Source organism: Dasypus novemcinctus, chromosome 5, assembly GCF_030445035.2.
Source record: "Dasypus novemcinctus isolate mDasNov1 chromosome 5, mDasNov1.1.hap2, whole genome shotgun sequence".
NCBI lineage: Eukaryota > Metazoa > Chordata > Mammalia > Cingulata > Dasypodidae > Dasypus > Dasypus novemcinctus.
In genome coordinates, this window is record NC_080677.1 from 82,169,625 (window position 1) to 82,186,116 (window position 16,492).

General features: G+C 36.9%; 1 protein-coding gene across 1 annotated transcript in view; it reads right to left on the reverse strand.

Moving 5' to 3' along the window:
- COG5 (component of oligomeric golgi complex 5) overlaps window positions 1–16,492 on the reverse strand; it is a 488,722-nt gene that overhangs the window by 153,427 nt on the left and 318,803 nt on the right. Inside the window, exon 8 of the mRNA XM_058296542.1 lies at window positions 6,077–6,242. Coding sequence (XP_058152525.1) covers window positions 6,077–6,242 — 166 coding nt within the window. The remainder of the gene's footprint in view (window positions 1–6,076; window positions 6,243–16,492) is intronic.

Genomic DNA, 16,492 nt, shown 5'->3' on the forward strand with positions numbered 1-16,492 from the left:
TATACAGTCAACTATGCAAGAATTCAGAGAACACAGAACCCATTAGCTACTTTTGAAAAATGAACTGGATATGAAATCCATACTAAGGTAAAGATGAATATAGAAATGGAGCAATTATTAAAAGGATCAGAGATAAGAATCAAATTACTTTTGCGAAGATAAGCTTAATAATTAGAAAAAAGAAAAGAAAAAGAAAGGACGTAGACACTGAGGAAAAGATGGAAGTAGTTGCCTTGCCAATTTGCATACAGGGCAACACTTATTGCAGTGATGGAAGGCAAAACATCAAAAACAAAGCTTTTGCATTTTTAAATTTTTTGACACCCCAATTTATTTTTACCTTAATTTTTCTAAATTAATATGTATTCTATATCTAATCTTTAAACTCATCACTATCTTCCATTTTACTATTAATGGAACCTGGCAATATATTGGGCTTCATTTCTGAAGAATTTTTAGATTACAGAGAGGTTCAACAATGGCAGGGGAGGAAGACTGGTGTAGGATGTTATTAACAGGGGACACATGGTTGGCAGGGAGTTCAACAGGGCATATATCCAGGGTACATAAAAATGTTTGGGTATTTTCATAGTGGACACAATTAAAAACAACAACTGAGGGAGTGCTGAGTTCCTAGCCAGGGGAGCTCTATCACAGTCCCTAAAGGAACAGCAACAATCCCCCAAGTGCAATGGCAAAGACCAAAAAAGAAGGAAGGTCCAACAATGAGCCCTTGATACTAATGACTATGCTTGTGAGCCTGTGCACCTGAAATAAGAACAAGGCCTAGAGCTGCAGGGTGCCTAAGAGTTCCCTCCTGAGAGCCTCCATGTAGCTCAAATGTGGCCAGCCTTGAAGCCAAACTCAGCATGTAAATGCATTGCCTTCCCCCCAGCGTGGGACATGACTCCTGGGGATGAGTCTCCCTGGTGCCGAGGGATTACTACCAAGTACCAGCTGATGATGTAACTAGAAAATGACCTTGAATAAAAGGGTCAACTCGGACCAGCAGAACATCTCAATCTACATATAATACCAGGAGTTAAAAATGTTTTTTGACCTGAATCAAAGGGGGAAATGGAAAGGACAAATGAGTTTATATGGCTATGAGTCTCCAAAAAAACCCAGGAGGTTATCAGAGGGGTTGCCCTTATGCACACCTCAGTAGAATCCCAGAGACAGATAAAATAGATAAAACCCTGGGTATTGGTTCTTCTGAGTGCTACAGAGACCCACAGGTTCTATGGTCATGGCAGATGGAGTTCAGTGCCATGTCAGTTGGCCCTACTTTGGAGTTTGTGTTTCTGTGTGATGGAGCTGGACTCAGATGTGATCTTTGTTCACAAGCCTCTCCTGTTACTTTTACCGGAACTGTAGTTGGTGCTGGGGTTTAATATATACCCAGGGGACCTGAATCTCTGGACTGACCATGTGATAGCCAGGCCCTGAGCCTCAACAGACTTCAGCTCCTACACTCTGGTTTTTTGGACCTACCCCACTCAGTTAACATGGAGTTGAAGAAGGTCAACCACCACACCAGGAAGCCAAGAGTGCCTACAACTGAAAGCAGGAGGATTGCATCCAGCATTCATGTGGAATTTAAGGCCCCTCTTGATATAAATGTGGAGTGGACACAACCATTCCAAGGTCCACAAGATGGAGGACTAGAGTATGGATTAGAGTGGACTTACCGGTATTCTATTCATGAACTATTGTGATTAGTAATCGAAGAAACTGTGGCATTGGTGTGGAGAAAGCGGCCATGGTGGCTGCTGGGGGTAGGGAATGGGAGGAAGAGATGAAATGTGGGGTGTTTTCGGGACTTGGAGTTGTCCTGGGTGGTGCTGCAGGGACAGTTACTGGACATTGTATATCCTCCCATGGCCCACTGGGTGGACTGTGGGAGAGTGAGGGCTATGATGTGGACCATTGACCATGACGTGCAGTGGTGCTCAGAGATGTATCCACCAAATGCAATGAATGTCTAATGATGATGGAACAGATTGTTATGGGGGAGGAGTAGGGTGAGGGGGGGTGGGGGTATATGGGGACCTCATATTTTTTGAATGTAATATTAAAAAAATAAAGACAAAAATAAAATAAAATAAATAAAAATAAAAATAAAAAGCTGAGGGAAGTGGATTTGGCTCAACTGATAGAGCATCTGCCTACCACATGGGTGGTCCAGGGTTCAAACCCAGGGCTTCCTGGCCCGTGTGGTGAGCTGGCCCACATGCAGTGCTGATGCATGGAAGGAGTGCCGTGCCATGCAGGGTGTCCCCCCCATAGGGGAGACCCACACTCAAGGAATGCATCCTGCAAGGAGAGCTACCCCACATGAAAAAAGTGTAGCCTGCCCAGAGAAACTCCCTACATAAATAACCTTGTCTTCCTGGTTCCATTTCCCTTGAGTTAATGTTCTCTTGAATTTGGGGATTATCGTTGCAACATAAATATTTATACATTTATTACATATGTGCACAAGCAAACAATATATAGTATAATCTATATGTTTTTAGGCTTTATATATAGTGTCACACTGTACACATCTTTCTGTAACTTGCCTTTTCCTGTAATGTTTTTGAGAATGATCTATCTGGGTAATTTTACTTATTTAAGTGCTGTGTAATAGTCTACTTAATAAGTAAACCAGTTTATACAATCTTCTATTGAAGAAAAGATTGCTTTCATTTTTTCACTATTATAAACAATAATACAAGAAGAATTTTTGTACACAAATGCCAGGGTTTCTCTATATTCTGTTAAAAGATATTAAAGATCATAAGCTTTAAAATTGAGTATAGTGGTTGAACCAATTTATTCTCCTGCCATTAGTGTACAAGTTTCTGCTCTTGTCCACAACTTAGAACTGACTTAGATTTCTCAATATGATGAGTAATAGTGTATTATTTAATTTAATTTATAATCTCCTAATAACCAGTTTATCTTTTAAGAAAGTTTGGAGATCTTCTCACATGTTTATTGGCTATGTTCTTCTGTGAACTGCCAGTTCATATTCTTTACCCATTTTTTAATGGAGTTATCTTTTTCTTATTGAATTATTGGCTATCTTTTATACAACCTAGGTAACATTTCCCCCCTAAAAATGTGTTAATGCTATATATTTTTAAAATTTTGGAACAATCTTGAATTTCCACAAACTATAAAAACTTATTCCTGAACCACTTGAGAATAAGGTACTGACGTGATGCCTAACACCCTTGAATACTTTAATGTGCATTCCCAACAAACAAGGGCATTCTCTTACATAATTTCAATATAACCACCCACACCAGGAAATTAACATTAATACTTTCTATGTAGCATTTTAATAAAATAAAAATAATAGTCATTATTTTTTTAAATTAAAAAAAAGAATGAACACTTAAGTTTTCCAAATGAAATTAAGGTATCCACTCCTCAACAGATGATAGAGGAGACTTTAAAACTCTTTATTCTTTCAACAAAAGAGGTAAACAGTAGGATTGACAGACTTGAATAATTACTTTCATTTTCCCCTCTATTCTTGACAACACAAAAGGGAATGAGATTAAACTGCTTCTGGAAATTTAAACATTAGATCAAACTTTCTGAGAATAATTGCTGGGAAAGGCTGAGAGTGAAATCCCCTTTGGCAATTTATTTTAAAAGCTTCCCTTCTGGAATTGTCCTAATACAGACCTAGTCAGAGGCTAGGGCTAACCTTTAAAACTCCCTTTAAGATCTAAGGTTCTTTTATCTCCTTTTATCTAGTGAAACTTACTTATGAGTTATATATATTCCATCTTCTTTAAGATCATGTTTATACAGCTAGTATAAAAATAGCAATAAATGGCTGCAAATATTTTTTTAGTGTTAATCATATACCAAGAGCTATGCTATTAATTCTACATGGGTTGTTTCATTTATTCTTTAGGATACCCTATGAAAATCAGAGTGCCTTTGAAAGAAAAATGAGATATGAAAAACTGGGAACTGTAAGTAGAGACAACATTTTGGTGAATATTTCTGCACAATGAATTAAAATGGAGTGGTAATGACACTGAGCAATTGCAGCTTCCTCCTCCTGAGCACCTTAAAGACCAATTCCTGAGACACTGACGTTTCAAATAGAGAGAAAGTTTATTAGTTTGTGCAAGATGAGGAGGTAGGTCACTAGCCTAGCAGCCTGAAAAACTGCCTCTTGGAACTGCATTAATTTTTGATATTTTATAACATTTCAAGATGCTAATGAATACTGAGGTAGAGCTGGCACAGGTTCTTTTATTGATAAACATTAAGGGGCTGAACAGGATGGGGGTAGTACCAAACCAAGGTGAGTTACAAGGATATGGGATAGAGGTACAAAGAACAAAGATCAGTTACAAGGTTTTTTTCATATGTCTATTAAATAGAGGAAGGTGGAGTGGCTATCATCATAACAGAAAGCATACACAAGGGTGAGGCTAAAAAAAGGGGTGAGAAGACCAATCTAGCTAGCTTCAGTAATTTTAGATTATTTAAACTTTGGCTATTTAAAATACAAAGGCATCTATATGATGATTTATTAATAATCATAATTATGTTAATTCTTAACCCTCAGTTACAGTAGAGCTGAACAAAAAAATGGAGTCAAGACAGATACATTTTATTGCTTTTAAGTAGAAGATAAAATGGTATGATTTTATGTGATTGGAAATAACAGTCAAGGAAAACTTGACAATATGGCAGAGAGAGATCTGTTTAAGCAAATGGAATTTAGTGCAAAGAAGAGTAAACGGTCTTTGGAAGAAGGAAGTACAACTCACCCATACTAACAAGAGAGAAGGAAGAATATAGGTATGATCATCAGTGATGAAATTGCAGCACATAAGTGAAAGTTGCACATAATGTGTGTTTTTTCCTATCTATGGAGACGTATATTAGAGATATAGATGTCATTATCAGGTATGTCTTGATGGAAAAAGATTTGCAGACCACTACTCCACGAGTACTTTTCTCCTCCTTGAATCTACTTTCCTTTTAGAGTGGCTATAGGCATAATGTTCCCAAAGGTTTTGAGTCTGGCTATTAAGGCAGGGAATCAATAGATGATCTGAAGCCTGGCGGAGTCCACGTGGACATCAATAACCCCCAAGATGGCTGCTGGAAGACTCCACAAGATTCTGCCATTCAGCACAATACTTCCCCTGGAAGCCAGGAGAAGCCCCGGATATTCCCCAAGTACTTTATCATTGGGACCTCACTGGGATTGATGCGTGGGCTTATCAATCAAAACAGCAAACAGCTGGAACTCCTCCTGTGCCATTAGCAAATGGTTCAAAAAGCAGGAGCAAGGCCTAAGCTTCCTCTCACCTTGGGACCTCTGTTCCTGCTCTCTGCACTCTGCTCTCACTGTTTTTCCTCTGCCATGATGGCCATACAAGTAAAACCTGGGCATTTATAATCTATAATGAGGAATTGCAGTCTCTAAATCAGCCTTCTTTATCACTTTTCAGCCCCTTCCTCTTCACCTGGGACCCATGAACTGTTATTTTCTCCCATTTCTTGTCCCTCCCTACCTGAATAAATTACTGGCCTAACTCACCCAAAGGGCTCTTGAAATTTATTTCTGCAGCTTAGTGAAGAACCTAGTCAAAACCTGGTAATAGTTTTATAAATTTCTATCGCCACAGTTAGTGATTAATGTTACTGAGTAACAGTATCATTAGGAAAAGCCCAGAAAGCTAAGGTAGAGAATATATTTCCTTAAAAATATATTTTCTTTCTCAAGAAATTCATGTGAGGCAGTAGAATAAGGATTTTAGGATACAAAATGTTTCTTTTCTTTTTCTTGCATCTGTTCCTCTCAACTAAATGATGTCACAGTGTATAGATTTCTGTCTCAAAGTTATGAATATACCAATTGGCCAGTGCAACTGAGTGATTAAACAAAAAAAGTTATAAATAAATTCTGAAACATAATTTCATCCCTCATTTTCTGTCTCCTAAAAAATGAGTCATTAGATTGCTTTGAGACTTGAGTGTTTCACATACTGTTCAAAGGACTTCTCAGTTATAAATAAATAAAGAAGCTAAATATAAACCACATCCTTACCTCTCACAGCTGACTGGGAAGGCTGAGTCAAAACTTTGATATCTAATGCACTGTTGATATTTTCTTCTAAAGTAGCACAATATCCATCCACAACACTGGTAATAGTATCTTTCAAAGTTCCAAGATTATGGAACACCTGAAGAGCTGTTCCAACTTGGGTTGGATTCTAAAAAAAGATGAGAGGTGGGAACAGATATAAATAGAGAAACAAATAAAACTAATATAAATCTTTAATTTTAGGTTGTGACTGAGCAATTGATACCCTATTTTAAATTATCAAAGAATAAAAAATAAAGACATTGACTTTTGCATATTTTTTAGCCATTTGTTTCATAAAAGACAAAGTTAAATACTTAGTATATTCTGTACTTCCCCTTTTACTTTTTCTCCTCTTTTAAAGGATTATAACAAGTTGGAAGTCTGTTTTATAATATTAGAATTTATTTCAAATTTACCACCAATCCTTATAAAAAGAGCCATTCTGTAGCTAATAGCAACTCTACCTTTCTTTAGAGAATAAATGGATTCTGCACAGTTGACTGAAGACTGAGTGACAGAGCAATGAATGACTCTATTCATTTTATTTCATTCATTTATTCATTCTAAATTTAAATATTTATAGAATTCCTACTATGTGTCTCTTATAGTTCTAGGTGCTGGAAATGCAATAGCAAACAAAATCAATCAAGAACCTGATCTCATGGAATTTATATCTAGTGAGAAATATTCAAAAATAAATATAACAGAATATCAGGTAGTGATAAGTACGATAAAAAAAATGAAGCAGTGGATAAGAATAGAGAGTGAAGGGAGTTATTATAGGAAGGGGAGTCAGATAAACATCTCTGAAATTATATTTGAACAAAAATCTGAATGTAGAGAGGGAGGGAGTCAAAGTAGGATTTAGAGAAATATAGATGTGAGCAGAGGAATCACCAAAAGTACTGAGGTAGGGGAAGCAGATGTGGCTCAAGTGGTTGAGCTCCAGCCTCCCACACAGGAAGTCCTGGGTTCGGTTCCCAGTGCCTCCTGAAAAAAAAACAAAAAACAAACAAGCAAAACAAATGAAAATACCAACGCAGGGAGGCGGATGTGGCTCAGTGGTCAAGTGCCATCTTCCCACATATGAGGTCCCATGTTCAATTCCTAAACCCCAGGTACCAAAAAAAAAGTACTGAAGTAGAAACATACTTGCTATGCTAGTGAAACAAGAAGACTATAGTGGTGGCTGGAGGAGAGTGGCCAAAGCAGAGAGAAGTAGGCAGTGAGGTCACAGAAATAGGTAGCTGAAATATTACCTATGAATTTGTCACTTCGTCAATGACTGAATTATTGAGCTGGAATCTAACACACCAAGATCTATTTCCAGGCCCAACAACTATAAGTCATGGTTAAAAAGTTAAATTATTTCATTACTTATTTTCTAGATTGTGAAGTTTATAAAATAAGGCAAAAGGTTACATCTGAAATCCATTAGTGTTACTTTAAAATAATAGTTTATGCATATACACACAGAGGCAAAAGAGAATCAGCTTAAAGAAAACAGGAAACATGGTTGACGGATAACAATATCCACCTAAGAATTACTGTTTCTTCATCTCAACAATACTAAAATGCAAATATATACTTTAAAATTATATTTACTGCCTTTAATTTTTCAAAGGATCTGAAAAGCACAACACCATATTTGATATAGTTTCAGTGTTATCTACACTGTAAGACTTGTATGTTAACGAGTATAGTCATTTTTAACTTACAGAATTTAGCTAAAACAAACCAGTTTCTATAAATTCTCATCTTCCAAAAACTTTGCAAAACAGAAATATATGTAGATCATTACTAAAGAACCATGTATTAAATATGATGTGTGCGATAATCATAGTAACTTACAATAATTATAATAATTCTAGTGGTATTTTTAAGCTTGCTAATTAAGATAATCACTTTTTCAATTAACGTAAATTATTCACATTCATAGTTTAATATAAATGTATCATTTGTTACTAGGGAAATTACAAAATAATGATTTTTTGGAAATAAGATTAAAATAACAGAAACAAAGGAGTATGTAAATAACCTAAGCACAGATTTATGAATTATCACAAAGTGAACACACCTTAGTGAGTACCAGCTGGATCAAGAACTAGAATACTATCACTATCTCTGATTGTCATGTGGCTCCTCTAACTGTACCTCTCCAGCTACCACTACCATAACTTCTAATACCATTTATTAGTTCTGAAAATTTATGAATTTTATGTAAGTGGAATCGTATAGAACATATTCTTTTGTGTCTGGCTCCTCTTGTTCAATATCTTGTTCACGATTCACCGCAGTTTATCTAGCCATTCCACTGCTGATATACTCCGGAGTTTCTACTTTTTAGCTTTTATAAATAATGCTGCCACGGGCATTCTAGTACATGACTTTTATTGAATATATATACATACGCATTTCTGCTGGGAAAGAGTGGAATAGCTGAATTAAAGAGTATTTGCATGCTTAGTGTTTGTAGATACTGTTAGTTTTCTGAAGTCGTAACAATTCCCAGCCTCACCAGCAACATCTGAGAGATACGGGTGCTCTACATCCTTCCCAAACAGAACTATGAGACTTTCTAATTTTGTTATATTTTGAGTGAGCACTGTGGTTTTAATTTGCTTTTCCATGATGGCTAAGGAAGTTACCTCTCCTTGTATGTTGATTACCCATTTGGATATCTTCTTTTATGAAGTGCCTAATCATTTCTTCTGTTCATTTCTCTAGTTGATTCTTTTTGTCTTTTACTTATTTGTAGAAGTTTATATATTTTGGATATAATCAATTTGAAAGTTACATGTTTTGCAAAGATGTTCTCCCAACTCTCTGAATGAAGACTTTTTAAAACAAGATTTATTTTATTTCTCCTCCCATCATTTTTTCTTTGCTCTTGCTGTCTGCTTTCTGTGTCCATTTGTTGTGTGTTCTTCTGTGTCTGCTTGTTTCCACTTTAGGCACTACCAGGAACCAATTCTGGGACCTTCCAGAGTGGGAAAGAGGTGCTCAATCTCTTGCACCACCTCAGCTCCCTGGTCTGCTGTGTCTCTTATTGTCTCTCCTGCTTCTCTTACTTTTGTGTCATCTTGCTGCGCCAGCTCTCCACGAGGGCCAGCTTTCCTTTACGGGCCAGCCCTCCACGTGGGCCAACTTGCCTTCACCAGGAGGCCCTGGGAATCAAACCCTGGATCTCCTATATGGTAGACGGGAGCCCAAACACTTGAGCCATATCTGCTTCCCTTAATGAAGACATTTTTGTGAAGAAGTTTCTAATTTGAATGTAGTCCATCTTACACACCTTATCCTCTTTGGTTAGAATTTTTTGAATCTTGTTTTAAAAGCCTTTCTCACCCCATATTCATGAATATATCTTCCATTTATGAAGTTATCCTCCAGAAAATACATACAGGTTTAACTTTACATTGAGATATGCAATACACCTAGAATTAATTTCTGTATCATGTAAGTGTCGAGATAAAGTATTTTTCTATCTGGATACTCAATTGACACAGCATAATATATTTTAAAAAGATATAAAAATATTTTTGTCCCTGCTCTCAAGGGCTACCTTTGCAATAAACTTCGTTTCCATCATGTGTGTTTGTTTCTGGATCCTTGATTCTGCAGTATTTGCTTATTCTTACACCAGTAGACCTGTCTAAATTATTGTAACTTTATAGCAAGTTTTGATATCCATTCCTCCAACTCTACTCTTCTTCACTTTGGCTTAGGCTATTCTTACTTCATGCTACTGCCATAGAAGTTTTAGAACCAGATTGAAAATTTTCATTAAAAACCAAAAGCATCTGGGATTTTGTTTGGGATTGTATTACATCTATAGATAAAGTTACAAAGAATAGATGTTTTATAATGTTGATCTCTCCAATCCATGAATATGGACTCTCCATTTATTCAATTTTCCTTAATTTTTCCTAATATTTTTTCCTGCCCCTCCCCCCCACCCTATTTTTGCTGTGTCCATTTACCCTGTGATCTTCTGTGTCTTTTTCTCTTTTTTGTTTTTCTTCTTGACTTTCTCCTCTAGGATTCACCAGAATTCCATCCTGGGGACCTCTGATGTGGAGAGAAGTTCCCTGTCAATTGTGCCACCTCAGTTCCTGGTCTCTGCTGCACTTCGCCTTGACTCTCCCCTTTGTCTCTCTTTTGTTGTATCATCATCTTGCTATGTGACTCACTTGCATGGGCACTGGCTCACCACACAGGCACTCAGCTTGCTGTGTGGACACTTGGCTCACTGTGCAGACATGCTTTCTCTTCTTTTTCACCAGGGGCACCCAGGGATCGAACCCTGGGGATTGAACCCTTTTTCACCAGGGGGCCCCAGGTCCTCCCATATAGTAGGCAGAGGCCTTATCACTTGATCCACATCTGCTTCCCTCTCTTAATGTTTCATAGTTTTCTGGGAAGAGGTTTTACATATATTTAATGTGAATTATTCCTAGGCATTTGATGTTTTTAATATTGTAAATGGTAACTTTAAAAATTCTTAATTCTTTTTCTGCTTCTTTTGCTGGAATATTAAAAATATTTTTGCACAGTGGCAAAAATAAAAGCACCACCCTCACAGGTAATTCATCTAGCACTGGAAGACAGGAAGAGGAGCTCAACAAACAAAAGTTACCTTTACTTTGATCTGCTGGCATCATGGTATACTGGAAAGAACACAGGCTTTTAAAATTAGATAACCTTGGGATGAAAAGCTAGCTCTGCTATATAGAAGCTGTGTGACTTTGGACAAGTTATTTATCACTCATCACTTTATTGTGTTTACTAAATAACATTTATTTCTTCATCAGAGTTTAAAAACCTCTGAGAGAAGATTCCATGATTAGTTTACTGCTATACTCCCAACATCTAGTGTAGGTGCTAGATAAATAGGTGTCCAATAATTATGTAGAGTAAGTAATAACAGATAAGTAATTCTCTATGATTTTGCTTTCCCATCTATAAGAAATGAATGCTAATATATTCTTCATGAGACCAATGAAAACACCATGTGAGATAACGTATTTTACAGTCCCTAGTATTCAACAGAACAGAAAATATTGGCTCAGAAATAATTTATTAATATTACAAGATTTACAAGAATGCTAAGAATAGCTTTTGTTCTAATTCCTAAAGACTCCTGCTTATCACTCTGTCTTTACTTATTAAGTAGATACTTAACAGATACTATTTGGGGAAACTTGAAGAAGTCAGCCCTCTCCTTATTGTCTCAATTTCATAAACTTTAAAATGATGAGGACAGATGAAACGAGAGATTCCCAAAACTGGCTGACAGGTCTTATTTATTTGTTTTTTAAAAAAGCTAACAAGCTCTCAACCCCAAACATTCTGATTCATTTGGACCAGATTGGGGTCTGATTATTTGTACTTTTAAAAGCTTCTCAGTTAATTCTGACATAGTCAACCTGGCAGCCAATTAAGGACCAACATTTGGAAACCAAGAGATTAGGCGACTTTGATACACTTTGAAGGATTAGGATCATTTATATGAAGATATGCTTTTTTTGGGGTACAAGCAGCATAGTACAGAGGAAAAATAGTGTATGCTTAAAGAATGGTGAACTGATTCTATTACCTAGACTGTTTTATAATTGAGAAAAAAAGTAATAAAGTGCTGAAGAGGCAAGTAAGGGCCCAGTCATTGACATTCTTGAATGGCAATTTGTGAAATTTTAATTTTACTTGGTAATATCAAAACTGATGTTTTCTAAATACACTAATCTAGGAGTGTATTTGAGTGTTTGAGGAGATAAAAATAATTCAAGGGATTTTGGCGAAAGTCTGAAAATCGATCAGAAAAATGGTTTGAACTAGAGTGCCAATGAGAATATAAAGATACAAGAGATTTTAAAACATTAAAAAGTAACTGGAACTGGATGCTGACTGACTACAATGGACAAGAAGGAGAAAAGTCTACCACATCTCTCAAGTTTCAAGCTTAAGTGACTGTGATGATGGAAAAAGAAAAAGGGAGGTAAATAAAAGGAGGAAAATTAAAAAGAATGTAATTTATGGATGACAATTAATATAATATTGTAATAGTTTGCAACAATGACTAGGAGATATTAGTTCAATTCTAAGGGACAGCAATAGGAGAATATAAACAGGTTATGGGATTTTTCCTTCTGGAGTAATGAAAACATTCTAATAGGAAAACTGCACCAAGCAGAACAACATGTATAAAAGCTGTGAGAGAGAACCTTAGTCCAGTAATATGGCACTTGTCGGATAAAAGATCTAAACGAATACCTGCTACGAATTCAGGTATTTATCTAACTGGTTCCCAAACTTCTGGTATATAGAAGAATTACCTGAGAAACTCAATATCCCAGAAAGGGCATACAGAGTACTGGTAACCAGTTTTTGTTTTTTTTTTTAACTTTTTATTTTGAAATATTTTCAAACTCATAGGACAGTTATAAAAAATAATACAAACTTCATACAGAGAATGCTTTAAATAACCCTTGCCATCACATAAAGATACCCAGAACCACCAATTTTAATAGTCATATTTATCATACAATTCTACCTATGCACTTATCTAGTTATGCACTTATTTATCAACCTATCAATCCATTTTTTGAACATGAGTATAGACTGGACCTCTCATGCTACTTGAATACCTAATACTGCCAGTACATTTCCTAAGAATAAGGATATTCACTTATGTATCCATGTTAGTAGTTATCAAGTTCAAGAAACTTAACGTTGCTATTAATTTTACAGTCTTTATTCAAATTTTTTAAGTCCCAAAATTGCTCTCTTTTCTTTAAAAGATTTATTCATTTCTCCCCCACCCCCTTGCTGTGTCTGTTCATTATGTGCTCGTCTTCCTTTTTTTTTTCAGGAGGACCTGGGAACCTAATGTGGGACCTCCCATGTGGGAGGGAGGTACCTAATCCTTGAGCCACCTCCACTCCCTGCATTGTTGGGTCTCCCATTATGTTTTCTTCCTTGTGTTTCTTGTTGCAACATCTTGTTGTGTCAGCTCACTGTCCTGCTCGTCTTCTTTAGGAGGCACTGGGAACCAATCCTGGGACCTCCCATATGGGAGGTCCGAGCTCAATCACTTGAGCCACATCTGTTTCCCCAATAATATTCTTTTGAGCTTTTTTTTTCTCCTTGCTACATCCCATCCAGGATCTGTATTGCCTTTAATTGTCATTAAGTTTTTAGTTGCGCTTTTATTTTTTTATTGTAGAAGCATATGTGAAAAGTAACTTTCCCAACTCAACCATTCCTAAGTATACCATTCACTGATATTAACCACATTCAGTATGTTGTGGCACACTTACCAACTTCCATTAGTAAAACTTTCCCATTTTCCCAAACAGAAACCCTAAAGCCATTACGCATTAATTCTCCATTCCCTCTGACCCCCATGCCTAACAACCTATACGCTACTTTCTGTTTCTATAAAACTGCATATTCTCCAATATTTTCTTTGGAATTACCATGGGACTTTAATATCCTAAATCTATACAAATTTTGTTTGCTTTAAAACCAACTTACTTTCAATAGTATATATATATTATGTTCCTATACCCCTTTGTCCTCCCACCATTATGTACTTCTTGTCACGAATTACATGTTTATACATTGTGAATCTAGAGCCACTGATTTCTTATTGCATTCTGTGAATTTGCCTTTTAGATCCTGTAGAGGGTAAAAAGTGGAGTTACATGGAAGAACTTGTAATATTGATATAAAGATAGTGGCTTCCAGGGGTGCAGAAGGGAGGGAAAGGGATGAACAGGTGGAAGACAGGGCATTTTTAGGGCATTGGAATTCTTTGGTAAGACACTGCAATGACAGATACATGACATTATACATACATTTGTCAAGGCTTACAGAAACCGTACAGAACAAAAGTGTAAACCATAATGTAAACTATAAACTTTGGTTAGTAGCAATGCTTCAATATTGGTTCATTAGTTGTAACAAATGTACCACACTAATGTAAGATGTTAATGAAGAGGGGAAAATATGTGTGAGGGTGGGAGTTACATGGGAATTATCTATATTATTTTTTCTTTCTTTCTTTTTCTTAGTAGGTACTGGGAACTGAACCTGGGACATCATACACAGGAAGCAGGTGCTCAACCACTGAGCTACACCTGCTCTCTCCCCTACGTATATTTTTAACAAATCAGTTTTTTTTTTTAAAGATTTATTTATTTATTTAATTTCCCCCCCTCCCCTGGTTGTCTGTTCTTGGTGTCTATTTGCTGCGTCTTGTTTCTTTGTCCGCTTCTGTTGTCGTCAGTGGCACGGAAAGTGTGGGCGACGCCATTCCTGGGCAGGCTGCTCTTTCTTTTCACGCTGGGCGGCTTTCCTCACGGGCGCACTCCTTGCGCGTGGGGCTCCCCCACGCGGGGGACACCCTTGCGTGGCACGGCACTCCTTGCGCGCATCAGCACTGTGCATGGCCAGCTCCACACGGGTCAAGGAGGCCCGGGGTTTGAACCGTGGACCTCCCATATGGTAGACGGACGCCCTAACCACTGGGCCAAAGTCCGTTTCCCCAACAAATCAGTTTTATTGATAAATATTAATAACGCTAAATTCATCCAAAATGTACAATCAATGGTATGTGGGGTAATCACATATTTGTGCATTTACCATTTCAAACATTTTTAGAGCACTTTCATTATTCAAATAATAGTAACAAAAAACAAACATCTCCCCTATATATTTTTAAAATTTTTATATCCCCCACTCCTCTGCAGCTTTTTGCATGCTATCTGCTCTCTGCATTCATTCGCTGTACGTCCTTCTGTGTCTGGATTTAATTCATTTTATCTCCCCTCCCTGCTTGTGGCTTGTTTTGCTGTATGCTCTCTGTGTCCATTCATTGCGGGCTCTTCTGTGTTGCTGCTTGTCTCCCTTCTTTTTTTTTTTTTTGTACCACCTTGCTGAGTCGGTGCTCTGCGGTGTACACAGGCGAGCCTGCCTTCACGAGGAGGCCCGGGGATGCAAACCCAGGGCCTCCCATATGGTAGACAGGAGCTATCTGATTGAGCAACAGCCGCTTCCCTTCCCTATATGTATATATACATATTTTTAAATATCTGGAAGTATATCACTCATACATAAACAATAAATGTATAATAATTGTTGTGACTTACAAAACAAACATACATAACATCATACAGGACTCTCATAACTCACCCAACTGCCAATAACTTGCATTGTTGTTAAAACTTTTAAATAATGATTAAAGAGCATTGTCAAAATATTACTACTAAACAAAGTATTTTCCTCCAGCCACCCTATTATTATCTTTATATCATTTATATCTGAACATACATAAACAATTAAGTGTATAGTAAAAGTTGTGAACTTACAAAGCAAACATGCATAACATCATACAGGAGTCCCATACATCAACCCTCCACGAACACCCTGCATTGTCCTGAGACGTTTGTTACAATTATGAAAGAATACTGTCAAAATCCTACTCCTAATCATAGTTCTTAACTTATACATTTCGTGTTTTTCCCCCAACCCATGCTATTGTTATTTTTTAAATATACTTTTTATGACAGAACTTGTAAACTTATAAAACAACCATGCACATGTGCAGAATTCCCAAACAACATCCCTCCATCAAAACACCACACTGTGGTGGAACATTTGCTACAGATAAGATAATATCATCTGATTGTTACCATGTCCATAGTGTACCTTGGCTCACATCTTCCATACTGCCTCATTATCACTACAGTACATCTTTCACATAGATGCAAGATTATATTACTACTAGTAACGACAGTCCATAGTTCACTCCAGCTGTATTTTTTCCATGCTTCTCCACATTCCCAACACACTGCAGTAGTGAGATATATTTGCTCTAGCTAACAAAGGACACTCTTGCATCTGTACCATCAACCACAATTTTCATCCACTTCTTGGTTTACTGCACTAACCAGTTCCTATATTATTCTCTAGCATTCTGTCAATTGGCATTTACATAACTAGACTACCATTTTCAGTCACATCCCCATTTATAATCTAGCTGTTACTCACTGTGTGTTACCATCTACTCTAGACATTAAAGCTAATTAAAATTTCTGCATACATTAAACATCAGTAGTCCACTCAGTCCTCCTCAAATTTCCTTCAAGAATCCACCTACCACCAGGTCTTGAAGATATTTTCCAATAATTTCTTGTAGAAGTTTTATGGTTCTTGCTTTTATTTTTAGTTTTTTGATCCATTTTGAGTTAGTTTTTGGATAAGGTGTGAGATAGGGGTCCTCTTTCCTTCCTTCAGCTTAGGATATCCAATTCTTCAGCACCATTTGTTGAATGGATTGTTCTGCCCAAGCTGTGTGAGTTTGACAGGCTAGTC